Raw genomic sequence first — 17751 nt, forward strand, 5'->3', positions numbered from 1 at the left:
TTTTAAATATCTTTTTTTTTCGCTCTCGGGAGCGGGTGCGGGTGAGAAATACCAGTTGCAGAGCGTCTCCCGCCGAAATAGAAAACTCAAACCCGTACCACAGTCCATTCGTGCGTATTATTATTATCATCGTACAAAATCTAACGGTACAAACCAACCGTTATGTACCGTTTCACTTTTACTCTCAATGTCGCAAAATGGCACTTTCTCCGCTCCGGACCTCGGCTCGTGCGAACATTATAAAATTATAATACAGTAAATCTCCCATAATAGTCGCATCAGAATGGACAACAACAAAAAATTCGTATTATAGAGAAATTCTGAACTGGAAAACAGAGCGAAATTAATTTGGCTCTAATTTGGCTTGGTCCACATTAATATTTCGTCGAACAGAAAATTTTGTTAAACGGGAACTCGTTATACAGAAGTTTCACAGTATAATAATATAATACAATGTATACATACTGCCTATAATAACGTCTGTCAAATGTCCGAACAAATGCGGAAAGTTCACCGTCAGCAGAAAAATCGTGACGATATAATTTTTTATCTTAAATTTATACTGACAATGGTCATCCAAACTTAATACTGCAGAATTTTTTTGGGGAGAGGGGAGAACATTTTAACACTATGTAATATAAAATAATTTACAAAAATTTGCAAATAGTTTAACGATACAAGTATTATATTGTATCACGAGAATATAATTTTTATAATTATATTATATCACGTATATGAGCTGACGCAACGACAAAAAACGTACGAGAAGTTATTCCCGAGATCAAAGTTCAATTTTTTTTTTTAAAGAACGATTTTCCCGGGTTTTTTTTTGTTTGTTCAACATCGTCCAGCACTGGCAACTTCGACAGGTGGCCGCAGTGCACACAATATGAATGCGGGCGAGCGTCTCAGACGCGGACGAGAATCTCCGAGGGGGCGGGAGTCAAAAACCAAAAATCAACGGATATCCACATCATAGTAAATCACCGGATCGATAACCACCCGTCCAAAATTTACATATACAGCGCGTGTACTTTGACGCATAGAATATAACAATATATAAACCCGATGCGCGATATTCATCATACCTATATGTCGTTATTTGTGCGTTCGGTATCGCGCGGTTTCGGAAACAACAATTTTGGATGCCCTCGAACCGGACAGCCGAGACCGAGTGAAAGTCACTTTCACACGTCTCCGGGTGTCCCCCGCGCGCGCGCTCGCGGAACCGACTGGCATGGCGATAGCTCAGTAGCCACCGGACAGCGATCATGCCAACAAGCTGCATTGCGCCATCATGCCGTCTCTGAACCGATTGGTAAGTACCTACCTATACCTGAAAGTAAACATATCATAAATTACACTGTGAACATTCTCCGAGATACCGTGGTAATTACGCGCCTAAGATGCCTATATGGCTATATATATGTATATGTATATGTATACAGCCGAGTCTCAATGACTCGAAATTTTTTCTCGCCGCTTAAGATCGTTTTTATGTAAAAAAATGTAACCCGAACAATTCATAAGTGGAATTTATTTTGATTCCTCTTGAGATTTATCATGACTCGACTGTAGGATATTATATACAATATACAGGTATTTTATACTATTTTAGCGTTGTGCAGGACTATGCAGAAGTAGTTTCAATAACCTAAAAACGATCGTACTCCGAATATTTAAGGATTTTTAAGATTGTGGTAGGTCATATAGGTGCTTGCAATCGATTTCTAAAACCCGTATAGGTACTTACATAATTTTGTATAGTGACATTTCTCAAAATCTTCATTCCAATGCTTCTTTCTGCAGACTTGCCGCCATGATTTTCTTTGAAACATCCTTCAGTGCACTCGGCGTAATAAAGATTTACCTTGGTATAATTCTATTATGTTATATAATTTTATATAAGTACGCGAGATGTTCTGAGTCTTTGTGCATGTTTTTGGAGGCCCTGTGTATTTCTTTGTAAAAAATCAAATAAATATATTACTCGTTGTTGTCCGAAACCTATACAACTATGAGTATAGTCGCTAAATCGGCTATCGTAAAACCGCATGGATAAGATACAGTCGATCTATTATTAGCTATGTTTATTGCGATACACAAAATAACATATTGAATCTATATCGTGATCCTCGCGTATTGTCATTGTGGTTAGATGATGCATAAAGATTTTCGCACGCCATGATTTGGAACGGAATGCAATCGAAACTTTTTAATCGGAACCATTGAAACAAATTTCCTCACAATATCCGCAAATAATTTGAAATTACATGATCAAAATTGGAATTGTAGTTGATCGCTTTTAGTATAGGACGTTGTAGTTTCTTTCGTTTCTGGTAGTTCAATAATATATTTCTGTAGTGTTAAGAGTATTATTGCGTACCAGTTTGTGGTTGTTACGTGTCTACAATTTTAACTTAAAAGTAAAAATATGTAAATAAGTTAGTATTTTTATAACCATTTGATACAATAAAAATATATTTTTGCATAATTTTCACACATATATACTGCACACGGTATAAACAACTGAAAGTTTAAATATATTAGAATTCAGAATCATGAGCTCTATTGACAATATATACGTAAGCATATGTAGAAAGTTTCTGAATCCTTCAATACGATTATATATTGTTAGATATTATTAATTCGATTGTATTCCGTCGGTATGTGCCTCTGTCCCAATTAAAGTAGAAGTGTGTACATTTTTTTGCGTCCGGTTAGTTCGAATTCGTCCCGAATCGATAACAACTTTTAGCACTATAATAATAATATAATATGTAATAATATATTTTATTATAACCTGTTGCGTGAAACGGTAATATTATATATAATGATAGCGCGCAAGACTTCTCCTCGAAGCGAGGGGTAGACGCGAGGACGACCGGCAAGTTGCCGCGACCCCCGCGACACGCGTCGGCGACGGAGGATGCAAATTTCACCCCCTTTTTTGTCGTTTTCGTTCCGGGCAAATTTCCAACAGACTCCACTCGAGCTTCACCCGCCGTTATTACTATTATTTTTGTGCCTAAATACCTACAATATGCGTCCATATTTTGTACAATACGGCACGCCATATACGTAAATATATATATAGTTTATATATTATACATAAAATATATAATATTGTGCTATACAACACACGTCACACGGGCGGCGGCTCAGTGAAAGTGATCGGCCGCCGCCGCCGCCGCCGCCGCCGCTGCTATAGAAGCGCTGCCTGTTGTGAGTGTGTGTGTGTATGCGTGTGCGCGTGTGTGTGTCGGACGTCGCGATAGCGCGCGTGTGCATGTTCTGCGCGGCAGCGGCGGCGGCGGGTGACCTACTTTTGTTACGGACCCGCTGCTGCCACCGAGTGAGCGACTTGACGCCGGCCTGTCAAGTCGCCCGATCGTTCGCGGGCGATCCCGCGGAGCGCGCGAAAAGACAATTTCGCAATGATGGTTACGTGAGACGTCTCGCCGCCGCCGCAGCACACGACAGTAAGTCTTTTTTGAGTGTGATTTATAATTCATAATAATATGTATGTACACACAGCACGTTATGTATTCTGTTTAATTTTCGGAAGGGACATTTTTTGGGACTGTTCGAGTATTTTTTTTTTCGCCAAAAGTTTTCGCGCCCGTTTGTAGGTCATCGCGGAGGAGCGGGTCGTCCGTCAAGGTCGTCGTCAGGTCCCTTCGTAAGCAACCGCCGTCGCGCCGCCGCGGGAAAGGGTACATAATAATATGAACTCACTGAAATAAGTAGGTCAAAGAATCGCGCGCGCAGGGCGGATGGTAAATTTGTTCGATCATGTTGAATTATTTTTTTCTTTTATATACTTTTCCGTTTCCGCTCCCCCGATATTCTCGAGCCCGTGTGCTGCCAACTATTAAATGCAATATATATAATGATACTTAGTATATAACCTACCTTACAGCTGATGTACAACCCCGTACTCGGTCCAACTTTGTACAACTTGGTACGACCTATAAGACAGAATCGTATGCTGCTATATTATATATAAGTATACACGGACCGAGTAATAGTTTTCGAAAATCCGACCAGGAAACGCTCGCAAAATAATTGACCGTAATATTATGACTGTGCGAGCGTACGTGTTTTCTATAGTGTAATTCGCGGATTCGTAATGTGTTTTTTATTTTTATTTACCAGTTCTAATACCAACCAGCCACCGGTCAATTGCATACTACGTCGTTATCGAGTGTAATCAAATAGTAGTATATAATATAATATAATGCTTCACGTGCGCTGATTACAGAGTTTATCCATATGTGTATATTTTATGTGTATATATGTATAGATTTTAAGGCGAGCGGTCACTCCAGATTTTTTTCGTGTTAATTAAACAATCGTACAACTGCGTACCTATATGGCTATACACATTTTTATTTATTAATTATTATGTACAATTATTATTATTATTATTATTATTATTATTATCGATTAAAAAATGTAAATAAAAGTATCGGCTGCACCTTATGGTGTAAGGGCCGCGTTCCACTTTTCCTTTCGTAACACGGTTTTCTTGACCTGACCCATAAAAAGAGGTCGCGCGTAGATGTCTTTAATAATATATTATTATATAAGTACGTATTATATCATATGAATATCGATTCTTAGGTGATAATATAATTCATTTCAACAAACACTTTAATTTCTAGTTGTATAAATGCAGTTATATTATACATTATTATTTCATACGAGTATAAAATAGGTTCACGTAAATTAAACCGATACTGCGGGAGCAAGAAGGCGTATAGAATGTATAGAATAATTTAAATTATTATAATATCATCTTTTGAGATTAAACGCAACTTGTCAAATTGCTGTTAACAGTTTCGACGCACGTCTGCATAGCGAATAATATATTATGCCGGCAATTTTTAAATTTGTTTTCAACACGTATTAGAGTGTCTCGTGACGTTCATAATTTTTATACATATAGATATAAGTGTCGTTGAAAATAAATCTTATATTTTTTTTATGTTTTTCATGCCATGATATATATAGTAATTAATAATATACTCATTACGCCTACTCAAAATACATAAACAAAATCGAAAAAGTAATCATTGTAATTTGCACACACTATAATATATTATATTGTATTACATTATAGTATGTGTATTATTGTAACACTTACCAGCAAAATTGTATTATTTAATATGTGTACAGTGTACAGTAGCTTACAGTCATATTATTCACTCGTCATCCACAGAGTAAATAAATTCTAGATTTCCGGATTTTACAGTCTGTTTACATTAATAATTTAATATACATATACCGGGTGGTTATTTTAAACACTGAACAATTCAAATTATTTAAAAAATCATGATTGTTTTTGAAACTTTACTTTTTACATATCTATAGTTAAAAATTATAATAGAATACAATTTTAAAAAAAATAATATTTCTCAATATTTTTTCATATTATCATTTTTTCAGTTTTTATTTTTTTGAATGACAATATACGTTGTAATCTTCATATTTTTTCTGAGAATTTTGATGCATTAAAATTAAATTTTTAACGATAAATAGTATTCAATTAGTTAGAAGTAAAATTTTAGATAAGCAGAGTGGCGGACTAACATTTAGCGGGATACCTCAGTGCTGCTCATAAAAAAAACTACAAATACTTATCAATTATGATTTATGATTAACTTTAAATAATCATTCGAAATTCGATTTTTAGATATGAAATTTCTAAGAAAATATTCTGATAACAATATATGAAAATAAAAACGCGTAGTGTCATTCGAAAAAATAGATAACATAAAAACGATAACGATAAAAAAAAGTTAAAATATATTTTCAAAAAGTTAAATACTTTTTAAAATAATGTATTAGTATTTACTGATAAAATAATTATTAATTATTCGGCTAATGCCTACTGCACTTATTCATGGTAAGAATAATAATAATAATCGTTTTTCCAAAGCTATTATGCTATTATTTTGATGCCATTTCGGTTTCATGAAAATTGTTTGTAAACGTTCTTCATTCAACTGTATTGTGACAATAAACCTATACCCTGCAGGTACTTGCGGTTCACGCATGGTGCAGTAGTGGTTTTATAATAATCGCTAGCAGCTTTCATCGGATTTTCAATAGACAATAATATGGAATCTATACGGTCGTATTTACACAACCGTTAAATAGTGGTCACTATATCTTATGTATGTAGAGATTCTAAAAGCTATATTGCAGTATAATCAAACAATCCACATAATAAACAGACAAATACCTAATATTAGGTAGGTATATAGAAATGGCATAATTTATACAGACTGTTAAAACGTGAAACCGCCATATACGTGTCGATGTACGAACTGGTAGATTTCAAAAAATAAGAATAACAAATCTATACTGAAATAACAATGAATATTCATTTACAAATTATAATTAGTCGCGTATTATTCGATTTCAGAACTGTTTGCTTCTAAAAATTGAATGATTTGTGAATAATAGCATTATTTCGTACTGCGTGTTTTGCAAGTTAACAATCGGTACATGCGGTATATAATATGATAATTATTATTTATTATATTACAATACCGGCATTACCGTAAACGATTTTGAGGCTCTGACGAGAGCGTATCGTCGAGAGTCGAGGGTTGAAGTGGTATACCGCGATTTTGAGTTACACTCCGCGAACACGCAAGCGCCATTGCCTATTGACGGTACGCGACCTGTTGCTAACTTAACGTTTCGTGCTGGAATACATGCACAAGTTGTAAAATATTGTAATGCCATAATAATTATTGACCTCATCGCGAAAACGCTGCGTGACACCAATAGCAGTTTGTCAACCGAGTATAAATATTAATAATCAGGTGCCTACATATGATAATTGTTCGGGCAATTTTCATTTTTTAAGACAGAGTTACTGACGTCACTGTACATAAATAAAAATATTTTACATGTGAAATATCGTATTTGATATAACGAGATCAAAACATGTGTTAAAATATTATATATTATTATTGTAAAAAACGAATGACGTCGTATTCACCTATTGCGATAATGCCATTAGATTGTAGGCAAACACAGGAAATGAAATAATAAATACCTCTACATTTGTATAGTATTCGGTCAGTCTATAAATGTAATATAATATATATATATAAATATATATAACATTCTTCTGTTGTATAAAACAATGCTGCACGACTATGTTCCACGGACTGTACGTCATAATACAAATATAATAATTTATCAATGTTCGGTGTATTGGTGGGGGTCGGTAAGGATGAACGGCTAGGAAAGTGTGTATAATATACCCGTTCAGTTTTTTCCCTCTGAATGACAAATCGTCGTCGGATGCTTAGAACCAGTGAAACCTACACACGAAAACCATACGTGAATAGCTCACCAACATAATATATTGCATACAAATCGATTTTTGAGAACATAATAATAGGTATTTGAAGAAAAATATGTACCTATTCAAAATAAAACCGCAATCGTTTAATATGCCATTATGGAATATGGACGTTGGACACAATTTCATATCGATTTTAAATATTTATTATTTCACATCTATAAATTATTATAATGTTCATCGATACAAATACCTATACGGCTATGCATACTCGTATTATAAATGGACATAATACAATATATTATATACTGCTCGTACTATTGATTTTATTTTAGATTATGAATTTAAGACGGGATTAGGTAATAATATTATCGTAGTCTCAATAGTCTCATAATAATTTGTCAATTCTCAAATCCATAATTAACTTTTTAAATTATAGTAAGTATATTATTACTGTATACCTGGATACATCATTTTGCGTCTCTATTCTACTGTTTTTCCCAAACTGCACTAGTCATTATATTATTGATTGTGCATATAATATAGCTACAGATAAAGCACAATTAGTAGTTACCATTGCTACGGTGCAGCCACAAGTGGCACGCGGTGACGTCAGAGTGTAAATAATATATTATATTAGGAGATAATAATATTATAGGTATACATATTGCATACACACGCGCATGGCGCGTCTTGCAAAATTGTCGATTAGATAAATGAAAATAAATTTCAATCACGCAATACTCGACAAAAATCTTCGTAATTTAATAATCATAGGTACACATTTTGTGAAGTTAATAAACTACGCGGTGAGTTATGAGGTTAGTCATTGGATATTTTAATACATAGGTAATAAATATTATAAATATGTATAATATGTACAAAATTCAGACAATTTTTTTTTCAAAAATTCAGTTACCTAACGATGTTGCACGCGTACAATAAAATCCTTAAATATTTGTTCTGACCGAAAAAATCACGTTTAGACACTCGACGATAATGACTGAAACGTGTGATAAGAAAATTCGAATTGTTACTGTTCATTTCACTTTCTCCAGTCGGCAACGATGGCTCTGTTAAAATAGTATGCACATAAACAAAATTAGATCGAATAAATACCATCGAAAGTCGGCGAAATTTACACTAAATTTGTTAATTATTTGTTTCGTTCTTTTCGCGGTTTATATTTTGTTTGTATAAAATTGTGTATTTAGGTTAGATAGGTATTAGGTTAGGTACATACAATCAATTATTTCCTTCCTACCGTCACACGCCGTATAACGATATAGTGTGTCCCATGATAAAATTATATTGTTCCTCGTCCCGTCATCGATTACTTTTTTATTGCTTTTGTTTTGTTAAATTTTATTTTTGTTTTCATTTAATTTATATTATTATTACTGCATAAGACGTCGGGTGATTAAAGTTAAAAAAAAATAACTAATACGATTTTATATTAGAAATCAACCAACTCTTAAGTCTGCAGACTAAAAAAATCGTGTTATTATTTCATTTCCGTCGATTATCATTATGTATATATATATTCTGTATTCCATCATATTGTATAAATAATATAATATGTACTATGCACAGTGTACAAGGCACAAGGTTCCAAGCAATTTTTCGTTTCAAACATAAAACTACTATAATATTATGACGTGACGATGCGTATACCAAACCAAACCATGTCACTGGTATCATGTATGACTATTGTATTATGGTCTATGACATAATACAGCCTATACCATGTATAGACTTCACGATGGCAGTACATCCGCTCAACGAGAACAAAATATAACATGACTTTTACATATTTTTCCAGAACTTTGAATACCAATATAATACATAACGTAAACAGATTGGCCATCTGCAAATATTTATAAATACGAGGCAGGATAAATAATACACCTATTATCAGTAAACGCACACGTGGCTCAATTATAATGAGTGCATAATATTAAAGTCGTAAAAAAAGTTATGATTGACAGGGCACACATTGTATAATACTCTAAATACACCGAAAAAATATTATAATAATATACGAAATGGGTGTTGTATATTATACGGGTCACAGGCCAGCCGTCCGTCCAAATGTGCATATTATTCGGTTTTATTAACGGGTGCATACCGTTCATACAGTTGGAATATTTTATTTATGTATGCGACAAAAACGATACTCGTTGACAAGTGTTTAGTCGCAGACGACGATCGGAGCGATTTGTGATATTATGTAAAATTCGGCGGTGAAAGATAGGTACACGCAGATAGAGTTCGAAAGAGGGACGAGGAAGAATTAATAGAGAAGCGGGGTATCAAGATTTGAAATATAATAATATATTATATATTCCGAATACGACGTCGAGATTTTCATTTGTGATGATCGGGCAACTTTTCACTCTTCACTCATACACACTTTTGGGGATTTCGTATATAATTAATATTATTAAAATTTGACATATTTAAAAAAAAAATGTATACTCTTCCGTTAGCAATAATTATTCATAAGTGCTATAATATTATTATTATACGTACGACATACCTATCATAATATAACAATATAACGTAATAAATAGTCAATCGATTAATATTTAAATCCTATAATATAGTATAGGCATTTATATTCTGTTACCTCGTGCGTAAAAATCACGAGAGTAAATAAAATAAATAATCAAATTTTAGCGGCTTGCTTGCTATACACGCATGCACGTCACACTTATCTACATATGTATAGCCATATAGGTATAAATTGCCTATACTATACCATGTTTATATAGTATTTATAGGTCACAGTTAAAGACTGTTGCGGTGCGTGTGCTGTGAGAGTATATAGGAAACTTCCCACCATAGTCTGCCATTTTTTGCAATACATTTCCCTGCATAAGACATTTACCCGTCCAATACACTAAATTGAATCGAATACAATGTTTTTTACATCAATACATTTGTTTTATATTTTTTGTTACATTAATGCTTTCTGTAAGGCGTTGTCAGTGAAAAAAACTAAATAATACGCCGATAACCGCTTACATATAACCGACTGCACTTTCACATGGTCAATTAATGGTACAGATTTATATATTGTATAATACCAATAGTTATATTATAATTATTATAAAAAAAAAAAATTATAAAAATTAATTAATTAATAATAAAATATAATGATACATACCTTGTTGTATTAATCCATAATCGTACTGCGACATAGGCGGCGGGTGATAATAATCGTCTAAAGCATCGACGGCTGACATGTCAAACTGTCACTTGTCAATTCGCTTTTGATGTTCAAGTATAACAATTTTGGTTCATGCTGTCAGAACATTATTTTCGTTTACATATTATCACGTTTGTGCTTGCGTGATTGTATTGCTCCTTTGTCATAACAAGTTATTTTATCTGATTATTTTTATTTTAAATACTGGTTGAGAGATTTTAAATAATATGTCTGTATATGGATTACGTGAAAAGTTCTAAAGGAAAAGCCATACAAGGCGAAAAATATTCTTGAAAAACAAATGCTTTGTCGAAAGCGTGTTTAGTTTCGGGAATAATAATTTGAGTATCTCCATCATAATAACATGTTACTTGTCTAAGACGTAAAAAACTTAGAACACGTGCATCTTACCTACAAAAATCGGGCCACGTTTGAGAATAAAACATGCATTTTAAAAGTTTATATGCATTGTGATCGATCGACGCATGTGTACTCGGTGATTCAAACTTTAACCATCAATGTAGGTACATATATTGTACACATTAAACATTTAAACATATTATTATTTAATATATATAATCAAGCCACAAGTCGCAAAATAATTAAAATTACGGATTGTGACAACTATTATATAAACCATCATAACCGGTGAGGCACAAAATCACAAGATACGATAGCGATACATAATATTACAATATTCAAGATCACAAATCATAAACAAGCGCGTAATATAAATACACACACCACTATATAAGACATCGATGTCACACACTATTAAAATAATAACGTAAGAACGATAAATCAACAATATTTTGTTTAATAACGATAAGCATGTTTTGTTTTTGCACCTATGATCCCCCCCCCCCGGTTTTTATTTCTGTTTTCATGCCCGACTATAATACCTACTTATATAATATAAATAACAGGCTACAGCTATATTGCAACACGTGCGTCGTATATTATAAATTATAATAATATAATTAACCCCGGAAAGGCGCCACCCTCCTATACACCCCTTTCCGGCACTAGACGAGCTGTGACAGCTCCAGAACTCCTTCCAGAAAACCTGTGCACATATTATTATTACCTTTAAGCAATAAACGTATAATATATCGAGTGTCATTTACAAGCGTCCTTGCTGTGATGGTTTTTCGAGTATTATTATTGTACGCCGGTTATGAATTATTTCCACCATATAATAATAATATAGTGAATATTAAAATAATATTATATAATACCTAATTAAATCTATAAACTATAAATAAAGTCTTACCGCTTTTTATTTTTTCAGATTTTGCTAGCGCTTGCGTCGGTAGCGTTGGCCGTCTCCGTGGTTAGTGCGACATTGACGCCCAAAGCGCCGAACTTTCAATACTTCGAAAGGTGCGTATATACTTACAACTTATAGTTCTATATTATATAACTGCAACTGCACTACATACTGCACCTGCGGACAACACGCAATAGTGAAAATAGTATTTTAACAGCACGCCGCGAATTTATGAACCTACCTACACGACGCTAGTTGTCGTCGTCTCCGCAGTTCGCCTCATAAAAACCTCCATATATTGATATGTTTTTGCATTTTTTTTACTTTTGACTTTTTGGTGCACCTAGTAGTAAAAAAATCCCAAAATTGTGTGTTTGAGAAGTTCCGTTGGTAGGCGGATGATAGTCGTACGGCCTCTCGACACCACGAAAGAAAGGGGGAGAGGGTGAAAATCTCTACAAATATGTGCACAATATATGCACTTTGCATGCTGCAAGTTTCTGAAACTGCAGAACGTAAATAATATACACCTAATACCTACATTATATTATAACGAATTATAATACAAAATATATAATCGTATAATTATAATGACATTGTGCTCGTTTGTGATTTTCCAGACCCAAGTACAGATATCCGTATTACGACGAACATGGCCGAGGACGGCTTTTGTACGGATATGGTGGACAGGACCTGTACCAATACAAGTCCTATTCGCCCTTGGAAGGCATTCACTGACAACCGCAGTAAATAAACTTACCAACACGCCGTCACCGTTCTCCCAGCCGTCACCGTGGCACCGTGATGGCGGTCTTTTCGTTTCACCCGCCGTTCAGACGTGTCCCAGTAGTGGTGTTTTCGGTGTTTTAACAATAAGTGTGTAATTTTTTTTAATACACAGTATCATTAGATAATGATAGTGTTTTTTTAAAGTTAATTTTAAAAAAAACCCCTTTAAATTTAATTTAATAATAATTATAAAGGTTTATATAAAATTAGAATATTGTAAAACTAAGAGAAATCCTCTGACGAGGCTCGCTGGTGGTTCGAATGTTACCAAAAACTGGCAGCAGACGCGTTTGCATTCTTTTACGAATTTAATATAAATATGTTTTTTTTTTTTTAATCGACGGAAAGCTGTAAAAAAAAAAAAACGTCTACGTCGATTCTAGAAATTCGTTAACGAATAGCCCAATAGAAAAAATAACGGTCTGCTGTCCGGTTGTATCTTAATAAGTAGAATCGTATATTATGTTAAATTTTAAGCAAAATAAACGACGTTCATCGTAAATGATCGGTTTTTTAAAAAAAATCTATTTTATAATATTATACTCTCCTTGTGTATTCTAATAAAATATATAAATACCTATGTATATGAATAATTTTAAAACTTAAATATATTATCTCTTAACGCGTACTTATAATGTTATATACACAGCGTGTATATATGTCGGTAATATTATAATATCGATCAATTAGCTTAAGAGGTATTGTAAGAGGTCATTTTTAAAACCTATATACCTATACTATATTAGCCGTAAATAAAATATGTATAATTCACCGAAAGACGTCTAAACGGCTTTGAAATCAAAAACACCGCCAAAACGCAACCCAAACACATAAGTCATAACTACACATACACACGACACACATTACTATAATCATTGCCCTGAACATGATCACAAAAATAATAAGGAATATATGTAATATTATAATATGTATAATATCTATGAGGTAAAATGTCAATTGTTAATTCTATTAATATAAAAAAAATTGTTTTTTTTATTTTTCTGTTTTCTCGAAATAAGTTTAAATGATTAAACGTTGTTATAATCCATCAATTTATTCAATGAATAGTTGCATTGCGTGTTATTGTAATTATTTTAAGAAAAAAAAAGTTTGTGTAAAAATATATAAATATAATATACAATTTGTTGCAGTTTACAAAAAATAAAATTCGACGTTTTCATTTCAATTTAATATTGAATAATTTGGTACTACCTACTTACAGGAATAATACCAACATATATCATACTAATAAAATACAATAGCAAAATAAAATTATGATAGTAAACCAAGAAAAAATTAAGAAATCGTAAAACTCAAGTGAAAATATTTACCATGGAAGTGTTATTTCAGTTATTATAAAATGTATATCCAATAATACAAATTCTCATCTTCATAAAAATTGTTGACCTTAAATATGTGCAATGTTGAATTATCTAGCTAATGCCTAGAGTACACGTTATTCAGAGTGCTATGGATAAAGTATGAAGTAAAAAAATCCAAATCATATTAATCCAAAAAAATATATATAATAAGTTTTATTAAATTATTATTCTAAATATGAAAAAAATTGAAAAATTAAACAGGTAAGTATACTTTTTTATTGGAAAAGTCCAAATTTAGGGAGGAATTGGAATCGCAAAGTATTATACCTCCAGATTAACATTTACTTTTATTTGATAAACATTTACTTTTACATAAGCATTTTTTAAAATCTTGACTATCAGAAAAAGATTGTGCATTAGCTATTTCACATTTTCCCGCTAAGATGTTTTTATAGCAAACACTTCTAAAATATCTATTAATGGTTTAGAACATAGAGAAAATTGATTTCTCGAATAAAATTTAATTGGTATTTTCCGCCATGTCCAATACTCAAATGTATATCATATAGCATGTTATATATATTTTCGTTTATACTGCAATATAAAATATTTGTACTACCTTCTGACATTAGAAATTTAGAAATATTAATTTGTGTTCTCCACCAATATTAATAACTAAATAATAAGTTATAACGTATTATCTCTTTGAAAATTGTATAACTTATTGTTTTTTCCCGGTTAATTTCACTTTTTAATTTCAAATAATACGTCATAAGTCATAACATTTTGATTTCATTAAATACACAGAATGCTCATTCTTTTCATTAATTAATTTATTGAAAAACCCATAAAATGTCTCTTTTGAGAACATATTTTAATATTCCGAACAAATGAACAAAAAAACCGATAGCACCGTAGGTATACTGAAGTTTAAAATTAAGCAACATAGTGCACATGTTTTATCATAATGTAGTATACTTAAACATTATATTTTACATTTTATCATATTTTATTATTTTATTACAGAAATATATCATATTTTATCGTATTTTATTTGATCAACACGTGTACAAATTACCCGGTTGATGTACAAAATAAACGTTTTACAGATATTTTGACTTAATCCAATAGGCATGGGTGTGTTCTGGTGTTCACATTACCCGTTTTTCATACTCTACCAGTAACATATACTACATAATATTCGCAATTCTTTAAACTATATTTATTAATAATAATAATAATATAAATGATAATATTCGTGGCTTTTGGTATAGAAGTCATAAAGCCCAAAGCAAAGTTCAAATCTTACTAACATTCACAGTACAATATAAATCACTGTATTGGCGTAGACCCAAAAGTTCGAATAGAAAACAACAATATACTAAATGTAATGGAGGGTATATACTCGTAGTTCAAACTGTTGAGAATATTCGGAATTTAATTCTTTTACTCGTTCCGGATGGTATAATACACTTAAAAAAACTGTTGAATGAAAAAGCACAACAATGCAGTCTTATAGCATGTATATAATATAAGCAGTGTGATTGTTTATTTTTTTATAATAATTGCTGTAAGTTTAATCTCATAATACCAATTTAAATCAAAGTTAAATTAACGCCGTATGTACTGCAGTAAACATTGTTCTACACACACACAATATATACATAGTATTTACCTGTATATTTACCTACTGTGTGTCGGTGTATTTACATTTGTATGTTTTTTTCTTTGTATGCATATTAGGTATTTAAGTAAATTGGATATACAGAGAATGTATGTATTATATTACACTATTGACAGCAGAAATAAATACTTCTAAAATACTTCCGTTCTAAAAAAAAATTTTCTGTTTCAAGATTTGAAAGAAGTCAGTAATATTTTCGTCTAACATAGACTATACCTATTATGACTCAAATATTACACCTGAAAACTCAAGAGAAACCAGGAAAACTCCACGACTCACCCTATATTATATACAGCTAGTACTACACAGTGGATAGAATAAAAGTTTCGAGGATGGTATCTATATTGTTCCGTTAAATTTTAAGGTGATGAAATACATTTAACTAATAATTAATACTATACTTATATGATAATAGTATTTAATTTAAAGAAAATTACTTGTAATAGAGTGTTCATGGAAAGTTATGTAGAACGAAGTCGTTGTTTTTATATTACTAATGTTACTATGACTGTGCATCGATGTAATACAAATTAATTATATGGTATTATTTAAGAATATTACTTTGGAAAAAATGTAATGGTGAGTAGTAACTAGTAAGTAAAATTATGTATCGCCGAAAAGATTTTTTTTACAATTAACTGCAATGTGTATAGGTACATTTTTAATGGCATGTCTTAAAATTCTGAAATAATCACCAAGTGCATGCACAAAACATAAAGTGTTTTATGGTAATATAATATAACCTCAATTATATTACCACTACACATACGCAAAAGATGATATAGTGATTTACTGATTTTGATAGCAGGAGATTGGTAGCTCTCCAGTATAAGCCGAGTAGTGAGTACAGCGAATCGTGTTGTACTCGTGAGGCCTGGCATTTTTATTGATACAAATTTTGACATTTTCACTGGTTTAAGAAAAATAATGACAGTTAACTCGATTTATATTATCGAGTACCGACTCACCCCCTTATTTTATATAGAAACAATTACATAGAATTTAAACTTGATCAATGAAAAAGAAACGTAAAGCCTGAGGTAGTACCTTTTTTATTCTGATATACGAATACTGAATAGAGTATAATAATATTTCACTATTGGCTATTACCACAGTTTCTTACACCGATTTTTATACAAAACATATTCCTAGTATATTTTTACCAATAGATTTACTCATTGTAATTTTAGGGGCCATAAAATAATGTGTAGCTCGTAATGTACCCTTACCAGAAGAAAAACAATATTTGACGAAGGCAGATTACAGGAAATGTTGTTACTCTTCCTTATCTTGACTACTGCATAATTCTATGACCACCTGCATGACACAATGTTAGGATCAACTAACATTTTTCTTTACTAATTGTCTCATTAAATTAGTGAAAATTCCATCCAAATGTCCACAATGTTAAGGCAATAATGGTCCAGTATTTTTTTCTCTTTTTGTTTTTTTTTTTTTGGTTTTAAATAGTTTGAATCAAAATGTTTTTTTTATGTGTTTGATAAAATTTTGGGTGGGTTTGTGGGTGTAAACTAGAATCTTTGCTCCTCGAGTTAAAATAGCTTCCCTCGCTACTGCGGCCGCAACGGTTTTCCTACCCGCTGTGGGTGTTTTCATAGTGAAACTGAGTGTAATCAATTTTTTTTATTATTAATATATTTGACAGTCTTGTGGGCTACGGCGTGGGGTGTGGTTATGGAGGGGGGCAGTGGCTGGTGTTGTACACTCCGTCCAATATAATATATTATTTGAACCTCGATTGCGCACAGAGTCACCACTTTTATATAACTACATTGTGTGCGTGTCGTGTATATTATATTGTCACATCATAAACGTCGAGAAAATTTAATACCGAAAACGCGTAAACAGTCTAAGCCGCACTACCGACCAATCGATAATATTCGTCTAATAATAATTTATATTTCGACGTCTCAGCGTTTGAGCTGTATATACGCCGGTCATCGGAAACGTCTGTTTTTCCTCTCGGCGGATAATAATAATAATAGTATAATACAATATAATACGACCAGTGGCGTCGTTGCGACGAGTGGGTTGCAGCGCGGTGCCTTTATTATTTTTATTTTCCAACGCCCGCGTTATTTCTATATTATTGCTCGTTATGACATTATTATTATTGTGTATAAGAAT

At 32.3% G+C, this 17751-nt stretch overlaps 1 protein-coding gene across 2 annotated transcripts; it reads left to right on the top strand.

Moving 5' to 3' along the window:
• Nucleotides 1-1187: 1187 nt before the first annotated feature.
• LOC111031883 lies at nt 1188-13329 on the top strand. 2 transcript variants are annotated; one of them, XM_022312001.1, is made up of 3 exons: nt 1188-1318; nt 11830-11921; nt 12429-13329. In XM_022312001.1, the coding sequence occupies exons 1-3, from the start codon at nt 1298-1300 to the stop codon at nt 12544-12546; spliced, it is 231 nt and encodes a 76-aa protein (XP_022167693.1). In that variant the 5' UTR covers nt 1188-1297; the 3' UTR covers nt 12547-13329. The 2 variants fall into 2 exon arrangements, 1 of the variants encoding a protein (XP_022167693.1); XR_002604253.1 differs by lacking the exon at nt 1188-1318 and adding an exon at nt 3316-3482 and having other exon boundaries at nt 12429-13320.
• Nucleotides 13330-17751: the final 4422 nt, after the last annotated feature.

This window comes from Myzus persicae, unplaced genomic scaffold (genome assembly GCF_001856785.1).
Source record: "Myzus persicae strain clone G006 unplaced genomic scaffold, MPER_G0061.0, whole genome shotgun sequence".
Classification (NCBI taxonomy): domain Eukaryota; kingdom Metazoa; phylum Arthropoda; class Insecta; order Hemiptera; family Aphididae; genus Myzus; species Myzus persicae.

What these genes read in the sequence shown, in the direction of transcription:
- LOC111031883 (XM_022312001.1), top strand. Translation starts at nt 1,298, where the DNA reads ATGCCGTCTCTGAACCGATTG. An exon ending in TGCCGTCTCTGAACCGATTG is followed by an intron (nt 1,319 to 11,829) that starts GTAAGTACCTAC and finishes TTATTTTTTCAG; the next exon opens with ATTTTGCTAGCGCTTGCGTC. An exon ending in AACTTTCAATACTTCGAAAG is followed by an intron (nt 11,922 to 12,428) that starts GTGCGTATATAC and finishes GTGATTTTCCAG; the next exon opens with ACCCAAGTACAGATATCCGT.